The following is a 12,006-nucleotide window of genomic DNA, read 5'->3' as shown; positions in this document are numbered from 1 at the left end:
AAATTCCACTTACACACATGATTCTAGGTTTACACTACACCGAGGTGCCACTGATGAAACCGTAGGGTGACCCTTAATGAGGTGGCTGGATTCTACTCTACACTTACCTGAAACTTAAAAGTGAGCCCAATTCTTTGGTCAGGTGATTGGCTATAGCCTGTTAACAAACACGTTCATTTTGCCAGATCGATAATAATGGGAACGTGGCACAATATATCACAGAAAGAGCCTCTCACTGTAGCCATGGTTACAGCCAACGCTTCACGGTCTGGGTTTTCTGAAACTCACCCCCTAAACCAACCCCCAGTAACCATGATTCCTGATTTTCTTTACAGACACTGCTATTTTAGTTCTGAACCCAAGTTGCAGGTACTTTCTCTGGGTTTTTTTTTTTTTTTTAATTCTTTCACTCCAACATGTATGCATTAACCACCAAAAATATAGGTAAGTGAGGATTTACAGAAAACAAATTCCCTCCTTTTTAAGTGGAAGTTTGACTTAGTACAACCCTGTATGTTGGGAACCTGGGAATATTATATTTTTAATGTCTTACCCCATCTCTCAGAAAAATTAAACACAGCTTTGAGTGAGCCTATTCTAGAAACTATTGGGGGAAATCACCCATCGATTGCCAGCTTGCGTGGAAAAACGGGGTGATTTTTCTAGGGCTGGTGAAATTTAATTGCTAACTGTTTACACAAATAACGCACAGAGCTAACGAAACAGAAGCAGAAGCTGGCGTTTTTCCAATGACTAGCCTGAGCAGCCTCTTATCCAAAAGCACTAAGAAGAAAGTAAACTTTAAAATGATTTGAGAGAAAGGTCTATTTCCATGACAGATGGCAGTGAGGGCTCTTCAGTGCCAATTTAATCACTTTTCCTTCAGTTGTGAATCCAAGTGTCTGTGTGGGAGCGCTGCCTACCTCTCGGGCACAGGGGGCTGGTTACATGCACTGTGGTCTTGCTGACCCCGCCGGGGTCCTGCCAGGGCGATTCTCCTCGACCTAGGAAATCACGTTGTTCACACACCATCTTCAGACATCGAAAGCGTTCTATGAGCACCATTTTTGTTACAGAGTCTCCTCCACTGGAGCCTAACCTGCTTTCTGGTCCAATATCCTTAACAAGCAGACCCTGGTGGAATTAGTGGACAGAGCAGTCTCCCAATTTTTAAGCAGGGACTGCTGGTAATGTAGTGCCATTCTCTCACCTCCCAAGTAAATTAAGGGACTGAGCTCAGAGCGTGGGATTCCCCCACACACCCTCCATTGGTGCCTAAGGACCAGGGCGTGTCCCTACTCCAGTCCAGCTCCACCTCAACTGGAATCTTCTCCAGGGAGTATTTTGACACCATCCCATCTCATGAAGCTAGTCTGTCTGTACCGGACATGCACCTTTCAGAGGATACACTTCACATTAGACTTGAAAGCTGTTATCCAATGAGAAACTCATCTACAATCAGTCATAAGCATTCCTGTCTCTGGGGCTTCTGTTCCAGACAGGAAACTCCCTGAATACCACTGTGCTTTTGCCTTTTGGAAGTTAGCCACGTATGTCTCCCAGACTCATACTTTGGTAAAGGAGTTCGGTAAAGGGCTGATGGGAGAGTTGGTGTCACAGGCAGCCTCTTAGGAGGAAGTTGAAACCGTGATCGCATGAACAACGCAGGACGTTAACGGGTGCCGACCTCATGGAAAGACGAAACCTGCCCTGAGTATCCAACGCGGCGGGTACACTTGATGCGCCAAGCTTGGGGAGGCAGGGTGTCCTCAGTAGACAATGAAGCAAGTGGTTGACAGAGCTGTGTCTTCTCCAAGGAGAAACCCTGAGAACGTCCTGGAGACATCTGTGTGCAGTGATGATACTGAGACGGTCGGGTTAAGAGTTCACTTGGCATTTTTAAAAGTAAGTGATGTACTTAATAGGGCTTCGGAGACCTGAAAATATCAACATGAAGTTGAGGATGACTGGCAGTGAGCAACTTGAAGGCTGGTGGCTTTCTGCGGAGGGACCCCACCCCACCCCCAGTCACCACCCCAAGCCTCTACCTCCCCCAACACTAAGAACCCCCTTCCAGTGTTCCTGGTGCTGCCGGAACCCGAGCTCCCACTGCGGGTAGGGGAGGGTGCTGAACACAGGCTTCTCACCCATCTTGAGTCTCCAGGGGAAGCAAACCCACGCAGCACAGGTCAGGTTCACAACCTGCCCGTTGGCGAGCAGCAGGGTTTACATAAAAGCTCCCCTGGTGGCTCAGAAGGTAAAGAATCCGCCTGCAATGCAGGAGACCTGGGTTGAATCCCTGGGCCCAGAAGATCCCCTGGAGAAGGGAATGGCTACCCACTCCAGTATTCTTGCCTGGGAACTCCCATGGACAGAGGAGCCTGGCCGGCTATAGTCCCTGGGGCCACAAAGAGCAGGACACGACTGAGCAACTAACACTTTCACTTTCGACTCAAGAGGCCTGTCACGCTCCAAAGAAAAGGAATAGACAAAAATATTAATCACGTTTTCCTTTTAATAAGGCTTTTTACTCAAAAGTGTAGCTTTGAAAATCTCTAGCTTGTTGCGACAACCAGAGAAGCCGGAGCGGCCTCGCCTGAACACAGCGCGGGGCCCTCACGGGCGCTCCGAGCCAGGGTGGAGGGCGAACGCACCGCTTCACAATCAGAGCCAACGCGGAAATTCAGGGACAGGATACGCATGTCCTACTTTGATTCCAGGAGGAAGGACAAGTTCTTAGCACAGTAAAACAAAACACAAAGTAAACAAATCTTTAGAAATCACTAGATATGTGTGTGTGTGTGTGTGTCTCTGCGTGTTTATATCATTAGGATTATCATCAACACTTAAAACTATTAAAAATAAGGTTGCCACCTTTCCTTTTCTTTTGGTACTGGGGCATTATTTTTTTAGGAAAAAAAAAAAAATGAAAGGATTTCATTTCTTTTGCCCAGGCTCCCAGGTTCCCTAACCTCAAGCCCGTTTTCCGCTGGGCACCCCCGAGCGCCCCCGTCAGGCAGGAGGCGGGGCGGGCCTGCCCCTGGCTGCTGAGGCCAGGCCCACAGCAGCACAGCGGACAGGGAGCGGCATCCTTTCCCAGGAAGAAAAGGTGTCTGCCAGCAGAGGGCCTGCAGAACCTTCCGAGGCGCCTCTCCCCTCTGTGTTCTGCTTGGGCAACTGGTTGGTTTGGCCTAGAAGCAAGATGGCAATCATAATCAGAAAGGGAAGCTAGATTTTTTAAATAACTTAAAAAAATCATTTTTATATAAAGCAGCAAAAACATATTTTTCTCTCAGCAGAAAGAAAACCGTGAACAGGGAAACACAGCGATGTAAACGGGCCTGTTCATAACCTCGGCCGAACCCGGGGCTACTTTGCAACGTCCTCGGCGCTGTCGGAAGAAGGTTCTTTGGCGTCTCCAGCCGCTCTTTTACTTTCCTCTTGAGTTAAAGTTTCCTTCTCTGACCTGGTCCCGTTGGGGATAGAGCTTTCGCCGTTGACGAGCCCGTGCTCTGCGGCCTGGGCCCTGCGGACGGCCTCGCTGAGGGTCAAGGCCTCCTGCGCGCCCGCCTCCCCCTCCAGGTTCCTCAGCACCAGCGGCAGCTGCGAGTCCGCCACGCCCTCCAGCAGCCCGGCGCCGCCCTCCTCCTACTTGGGCAGCGGCGCGCGCTCCTCCATCTGCCTCCGGTAGAACTCCCGGTTCGCTGCCGCGCTCTTGACAGCTCTCTCCAGTATCTCCTTCTCACCTAGGCGCAACTTGATGGCCATGGTGGCACGGGCGGAAAGGTCGTGGTTTTTCAAGAAGGACTTATCTTCCTGGAAATGGAAACAGCAAAATCAACTATCACAAGTCGCTGAACTGGTAAACTATAGCAGCGGAAGGCACGTCAGTTGTTGCCGGGGACGAGGGCACAAGGGAAACTGGGGGGTGGGGAGGGGAGAAGGTTCAGGAACTCGATTGTGGGGGTGGCTGCATGACTGTATACTTACACCCAAGCATACACTTCAGAAGTATGAATTTCACTGTATGTAAATTATATCTAAATAAATGATGGTCAAACAAAAAAGAGGAGCCTAAATCACACAGTGCTTGGATGTTGGATGAATGATGGGTATTTGAAGTCAAGTGACCCAGGAGGAAACTTTGAAAGCACAAATAAAAACTTACATTTGCTTGTATCATATGAATTACAAATTATAAAAAAGCATTAAAGAATTTAAAAATTTATCTTCTAATCAATAATGCCTTGTGGCTCTTTTGGTGAGGGTAAACGTGTTAAGTAGAAAAACATTAGTAAGTTAAATTTGGCTCTTGTTGTTTAGTTGCTGTCATGCCCAGCTCTTCTACAACCTGGTGGGCTGTAGCCCACCAGGCTCCTCTGCCCATGGGATTTCCCAGGCAAGAATCCTGGAGTGGGTTGCCATTTCCTTCTCCAAATAAGTTGAACGAAAAATGTCAAATACGCAATGATTTTGCTAAAGAATTACAGTAATTTACATTTAAGAATCTCTCATGAGAAAAGATGCTCAACATCACTCATTATCAGAGAAATGCAAATCAAAACCACAATGAGGTACCATTTCATGCTGGTCAGAATGGCCACTATCAAAAAGTCTACAAACAATAAATGCTGGAGAGGATGCAAAGAAAAGGGAACGCTCTTACACTGTTGGTGGGAATGCAAGTTAGTACAGCTACTATGGAGAACAGTGTGGAGATTCCTTAAAAAACTGGAAATAGAACTGCCATACAACCCAGCAATCCCACTGCTGGGCATACACACCGAGGAAACCAGAACTGAAAGAGACACGTGTACCCCAGTGTTCATCACAGCACTGTTGACAATAGCCAGGACATGGAAGCAACCTAGATGTCCATCAATAGATGAATGGATGAGAAAGCTGTGGTACATAAACACAATGGAATGTTACTCAGCTATTAAAATAATGCATTTGAATCAGTTCTAATGAGGTGGATGAAACTGGAGCCTATTACAGAGAGTAAAGTAAGTCAGAAATAAAAACACCAATACAGTATATTAGCACATATATATGGAATTTAGAAAGATGGTAACAATGACCCTATATACAAGATAGCAAAAGAGACACAAATGTAAAGAATAGACTTTTGGACTCCATGGGAGAAGGCGAGGGTGGGATGATTTGAGAGAATAGCATTGAAACATGTATATTATCATATGTGAAATAGATTGCCAGTCCAGGTTCAATGCATGAGACAGGGTGCTCAGGGCTGGTGCACTGGGATGACTCTGAGGGATGAGATAGGGAGGGAGGTGGAGGGATATTCAGGATGGGGGACACATATACACCCATGGCTGATTCATGTCAATGTATGGCAAAAACCACTATAATATTATAAAGTAAATCGCCTCCAATTGAAATAAATAAACTTTTAATAAAAAAGAATCTCTCATGAAAAATCTTTTAAAACATGACAAAACACAAATCCTTGCTTGATCAACTGAATCACCTCAATGGTTGTCTTATATGTTTTCAGAAGAAGCGAGGCTCGGTCTTCAAGAAACGTCCACAGTCTGACCTCGTTGTCCCAGCTGACAGGGTACTCAGAGTTCCCCAAGGTGAAGATTCTGTCAATGGCACTGTCTCCCAGCAAGTGTTCTTTCAGTTCCTCTACAGGAAGCAAACAGTGTCTGTTAGGGAAACAGCACTCCTTTCATACTAACCAGCGGCCACCTCACCAAACAGCCTCCCAGCAGCGTCCTCACCCGCGGCGAAGTGCTCCCTTCTCCCCGGTCAGTCAGAGCAGGGTCAGAGCTTGCCCTGTCTCAGGGAAGGAAAAAGCGGGGAGGTCTCTTTGATCGGCATCCAGATCAAGCCTTGCTTGGCCAGCACTCCGCGTCTCATTGCTTTTAAGAGGGGTCCTGAGAGCCTTTAGATGGTTTCAGAAGATGCTTCTTAAAGACCATCTGGAGAGACACACCCCTTATTCTGAGAACACCCTTCCCACAAACCGTGAGCCCAGTCACACCTACTGGGTAGAAGAGACATCCAGGTAAGCAATGCAATCAGGGAAGACAAACAGCAGCACAAGGGCCCAGTGACCCTTCCAGATTGAAATCTGATGGTACCAGTTCCAGTGGCTGACCTGACAAAGCTATCTGTCTCATCTTGTAACAAGTAAACCACAAAGTGAAACAAGAAAATGGACCAGAAAAATCTTAATGAAAAAAATGTGCCTATACCCCTCACTTGTCAGGCGTTTAAATAGGAATTACAAATAAACACAAGTGCACATCTCAATTACCTTCAAATACATGTAAGAAGAGGAAAGAATTCAGCAACTGCTCTGAGCACTTTATCTCCTGGCACATTATCTTCAAAAGACCAAAACGTGCCGATCCTATTCACGCTCAAGAAGCACACCCGTGCTTCTTATGTAATTATGAGACAGTGTCTCTTTCAGAGCAAAATGCCCCACAGCTGTCACTATTTACAATTCAAATGGAAGAACTTCTGCTGCCAGCAAACCAAACTTTTATTAGTATTAGTGAGAATGATTCAAAGAACGCATCAATTGTCTTGACATGACAAACTGTGACTGCAGAGAAACTAACGAGAGAATCAACGAACCTAAAACGATTCAAAAGCAGGGTTTTTTTTTAATAGAAGTTAATCTAATATTCAAAAACAAATTTATTAAGTTGCGTTTGTTAGCAAAAGATCATGAAAAAATTCAGGATTTTTACATTTTTGAGCCTATAGTTTTATTCTTTGTATAAAGAATATAAACTTCTTGGGTGGAAGAGGTATCTTTTTAGAAGTCCCCAATACTAAGGTTCCTATCTTTTTTCTTCCTCAAGCTACTCGAGTTTCACCCTTTAATGAATGCTGGGAAGCCAAGGAGCTGAAGCAGAGCTTTCTCTGCTGCTTTTCAGTGAAACCGACCTGACTTCACACACTGGAGGTGAAACCTAGGAAAGGCCATCCACCTTTCCGCAACACTCGGGAAATGAACACAGCCTCCGGGAGCAGGCTTCTTTCCCCTCTTCCCTGACTCACAGACCCATCCTGGATTCTCTGCACTCACAGGGCTCCTCACCACCCCCCTTCTCCCCCACCCCAACCACCATGAGAGCGTGGTTTGGTGGCCCCCAGTCTGGCTCCGTGTCAAAGGCCCCGCAGCGCAAGGACCTCTTCCATGGACGCAACTCCTGCAAACCAGCAGGAGCCACAGGGGGCCTGGGCACAGGCTCTCAAGTCCAGGTCACTGCCTGTGAGCTGAGTGACCAAGTTCCTCTCCTCATGGCACAGGAGTTTCTATGTCAGTCAAGTGGGAAGCCCTGCCTCCCTCCCACAAGGTGGCTGAGAATGAACAGCCTGCACCATAGTCCTTTGTAAATGCAGACTCTGACACGGTTAGATAATCCAAGATTATCTGTAAGTTTTCTCCCAATGCAGTAGAGAATTATTTGTTTATTACAAGAGCCCCGCACAGAGTGGGGCTCCCAGACTCCAGGGGTCGTCATCGTCATCATTGCTCTTAGTTATAAGCTTCTTCAGACCATGAACTGTGACATGTGACACTCAACTCTGTAACCCTACCTGATACGCAAGAAAAGCCCACAGTTAACCGTAAACTCGTGTCCACTAAGCTGGAGTGATGGCTCACCACCACACCCAGAAGCACAAGCTCTCACTCAAGTGACGGGGAGTCCAGAGCAGTGTGGCTATGAACAAGGAATGAGGACCATCGTGCATGTCTCTGGGCTCTGCAGCTGGGGTCCAAGTGACCTCTCTCTGCTTTGGGACTCAGATTCTCCCACCTCCATCCCGATGACCAGCCAGATCCGGGCAGCACTTCTCTGGCTGCGGACATGAAGACAGGGAGCCGGGTGGCAGAGCCCAACAGGCTCCCTCCAGGGGCCGGCATTTCTGCTCCGGCCCAGCTGCCCTCACTCCAATGCTCGGACAGCCTCACACTTGTCTGTTCAATCAGGGGGCACTTGCTCGCTTGCTCACTCTTTCCCACCCAATCTGTTGTGCACAGGATCCAAGGTGCTTTACAACAAGAGCAAACTCACACACAATTAACAATGGAACCTCAGGACCAGGGGATTTGGAGGAGTGTATTTTCCAATGAAGAATGAAACATGACCGCAATAGGTCACATCTCAGTACCAGAAACCCCAAGTGGCTTATCTTACAGAAACATAAAATCAATGCTCAATACTATATATATATATATATATATGAAACTCTTTTTGTGCCTGAAGTAAGAGGCTGTTGACGAGAATATTTTGCAATGTAAACAGGTTCTGTTTGCAGTGTTATGTACTCCAACTGGATGCCTGGCATTAAAAGGCCTGCTGGCGATTTTGGATCCAAACCACAGAGCTGGTTAACAGATGAAGGCCTCTGGCCCACACAGGCCCCAGCCGACCCCACAGCTTCAGTGACAACTGCCCCCTCACTCGTCCAGACACCGAGGCTCTGTCATTCCAGGTAAATAAACACATCAAAAACTCCCGTCTACAAATGTAGAATCTGACACGGTTAGATAGTCCAAGATGTTATATGTTTCTTCCTAAGGCAGTAGAGAATTATTTGTTTATTACAAGCGAATACTGACAACACATCAAGGATTTAACAAAAAATTTCCAGGATGAAACATCATTTTCTTCTTTTTCCAATACTACCATCTTACCTCCTCCCCCAAAGTGCTTTAATTTTAAGCAGTTTTATCTTTAATCTGAATCCCTCTGCCTCACACTTCATGAATTTAAAAAAAAAAAAAAAAGTCAACATTTTTTTTCCCTGAGATGATTTACCTTCGGTCATGCAGAAAACTCGGAGAAAAGCTAGCAGCTGGGCGGAGATGGGCGGCTCCGTGAAATGCAGGGCAAAGACGCTGGAGCTGACAAGAGAAGAGGCCGCATCAGTCCCGGGAGCCCACTCCTGCCCGCCCGCCCCTCAGGGAGATCTCTAAGCCTGCCCTCGGTGTGGTGACCCTCAGGGAGCGCCGGGCCACCCAGAGGCCCCCGTGCTTCTCCCCCCAATTCTAAATACACAGCGTTCAGTCCTGGCAAGATGCGGCAGGGCTGGGCTGGCCCAGGAGGACGGCGGGGACCGCCACTGCCAGCGGTCAGTCGCCGGTCTGACAGCCTTCACCTCGGGGCACACGACATGCTGGAGAACCCAGCACACCCACGGTTCCTAACAAGAGGGTAACGATAATTTATGTTGAGTTCACATTTTAATCATTAATCAAATATTGACAAGTTCAATAAAAAAAAGGTCTAGATAATCCATTTTCATTAAGAATGGTTCCTCCATTCCCTGGAGAACCAATAAATCATAATTCTTGTCTTCTTTATCATTTTGCACCTCAAATGCAAGAAAATCTTAAAAAATTTAACCAGAAATTCTTGAAATCACTGAGGATCGTGACTTCATTACAGAAACTAATGGTGGCAAAGAATTAAATGAAACAAATTGATCCAGGTCATTAACCTTTTCAAGGTGAAAGGCATTAATGACATGGAGGCACCGATTTAACTGAAGGAGGATTTCAGGCCACATCCCCTGGAACTGACTGTGGGATGCTTTCAACGACACGATTATGTTGATCTGAAAACGCTGGTAAATCACCATACATCTAACGGTTTAAATTCGCAGTATAATAGGGATAAAGGGATTAAGACAAACTACAGCGGAGGAGTTGCGTTAACTCGCCAATTAAACACTCTGCAACTGGAAGTATTTCAAGGACCATAGGAGAGAGCTGACAGACTGTCTACGTACGTTGGGATGCCAGCGCGAGCCAGGACCTCGGCCTTCATGGCGTAGAGCCGGTCACTTTTACTCACTCCAAGCTTTATTTTCACTCTGTCGTGTGAATTATTGTCAAAGAAAAAACCACTGTGGATCACAAACTCTGCATTTGACCGAGTGCCATAAAAAATGTAAATCTGAGATGCAGTAAAGAAAAAATAAAGGGATATAAAAGAAACTTAACATCCATTCTCAGTACAAAGCAGGGCAAAGGGTCAGTTCTCATACATTTAGCGGGACTTTACACTAAGGATGGACAGCCCTGAAGGAACCACACCCTGTTCTGAAGGCCCCGTGCGCCGGGCCGGCCAGCCGGGGGAGGAGAGCGCCCCCCCAGGCCTCCCAGCACACAGAGGAGCCAGACCCCGACCTGGTCTCTATCATAACCCCTCCCGGCAGGCTCACCGATCCTGTCCCTTTACAACTGCACGTTACAATTCATCTTGTTCTCCCCTCCTCTGACCACCAGAGTGTCTGGTGGAAACCCATTTCTAGAGGCTGCGGCAATTCTGCAAGTAGCAGAGGGGTGATGAACTTCTCCTCCAGACACTTGGTTAGGCTGACACTTTTCACTCTGTCTCCGCGAGAATGTCAGTGGCCTGTGTCAGATCTTGCTCACGGCTGACAGAGTACAGGTGTTCTTACCTGCATATCTGCAAGCGGACTGAGAGGCTGAGCCCCGCCCACCCCCACCCCAATGATTACTGAAAACAGGTTCAAGAGAAAGTATAAGAAGACAGCTCTTGTGGGTCCCGCTTCCCTTATGGTTTTGCCACTTAAATACATAGCCTTCATATAAAGAAGGTTCTAATCCACAGAGAAAGGTATGAAAGCAATGCAGTTTATATAATGGAAGAAATCTGTTCTACTGTCGTAACACAGAGCTGGTTTTCAGTGGACAGTGTTACACACAGTAGGGCAGCTGTGCAAATCTTTCTCCCTGGCGGGCCCAAAGGTCCCATGCAGAGCACGAAGTGTTTATCCTGGTTCTGGGTCCTAGAACATGCTCCTCAAACAAGCCTTAAACACAAATCTCGCACAGTGTGAGCTGAGGGTCTCGGACGGAACCCACCTGCTCTCCGGCCCGGAAGTCCTGCAGGGCCACACACTCGCAGCGGTCATCTTCCAGGTTGTAGCCAGTGGTGATCTGCACACGGGAGGGAGGGGGACAGGACAGCGTCTGAGTGCTCTGGCTCAGAAGGGCCTTTTGTTTTTTTTGGCCATTAGAGGATAAGAAACACCCAAAGCTACTTAAAGGGGTACATTCGGCCCTGCTTCATCAAACTGAGCAGAGTTATTTTCATTAATTCTGTTCACACCAGACATCCTCCTGCAAGACCCCAAACCTGCAATGAGGGACATACCCTTCGGAAAATGTACACATTATCCCTTGCTGGTCTCAACCAAATACAATTATTCGTTACATAGTTACTGCCTTTGAGCCCATCCACCCCCAACCCCACAACACAGGACAAGCGCTCCCCAAGGATGAAGCAGGATCCCAGGAGAATTGTGAAAGTGAAGTCACTCAGTCGTGTCCGACTCTTTACGGCCCCATGGACTGTAGCCCACCTGTAGCCCACCATGCTACTCCATCCATGGGATTTTCCAGGCAAGAATACTGGAGTGGGGTGCCATTTCCTTTTCCAGGGGATCTTCCCGACCCAGGGATCAAATCCGGGTCTCCAGCATTGTAGGCAGAGGCTTTACCGTCTGAGCCACCAGGGAAGCCTGTAACTGACTTGGAAATAGCATCTTTTTCTCCTATTTGGCCACTAAGAACCCAATGTAAGTCTTCTACTGGATCAAGAATCAGGGAAAAGAAAAATCCTGTTTCCAAATTATATACATATTTTACTCTAAAACTAGAGAAATTCAAACTTTCAGACAAGCAAAAGAAAAAGAGAACAGCTTAGGTGCATCCTATCCACTTTCTTTATGCTGAAGGCTATACTGTGAGTTTCTAAACCCCCCAATCACTGACTACACGGAAACCCTGCATCTCTCATCGCTCCTGTACTGGGGGCGGGGGCGGGGGAAGCAACACTGCAGTCCCAGCACTTACACCCCCACTTAATTCTCTGGGCCTCAGCTGGTCAGCATGTCACCTTCCAGGTCGCCCTTTGGGTTCCATCTGCCCAATCGCCCCCCTGCTTGTTTGTGCCTGGCTTATCATGTGCAAAACCCTCCCAA

General features: G+C 47.3%; 1 protein-coding gene across 1 annotated transcript in view; it reads right to left on the bottom strand.

Annotated features, from left to right (window-relative positions):
- Positions 1-2,495: 2,495 nt before the first annotated feature.
- SETD3 (SET domain containing 3) overlaps positions 2,496-12,006 on the bottom strand; it is a 74,502-nt gene continuing 64,991 nt past the window's right edge. Inside the window, 5 exon segments of the mRNA XM_010851373.1 lie at positions 2,496-3,816; positions 5,492-5,652; positions 8,811-8,896; positions 9,784-9,950; positions 10,886-10,960. Of these exon segments, the coding sequence (XP_010849675.1) occupies positions 3,370-3,816; positions 5,492-5,652; positions 8,811-8,896; positions 9,784-9,950; positions 10,886-10,960 (936 nt within the window). The 3' untranslated portion in view covers positions 2,496-3,369.

This window comes from Bison bison, unplaced genomic scaffold, assembly GCF_000754665.1.
Source record: "Bison bison bison isolate TAMUID 2011002044 unplaced genomic scaffold, Bison_UMD1.0 scf7180017864302, whole genome shotgun sequence".
Classification (NCBI taxonomy): Eukaryota; Metazoa; Chordata; class Mammalia; order Artiodactyla; family Bovidae; genus Bison; species Bison bison.
This window is presented reverse-complemented; position numbering and strand designations above follow the sequence as displayed.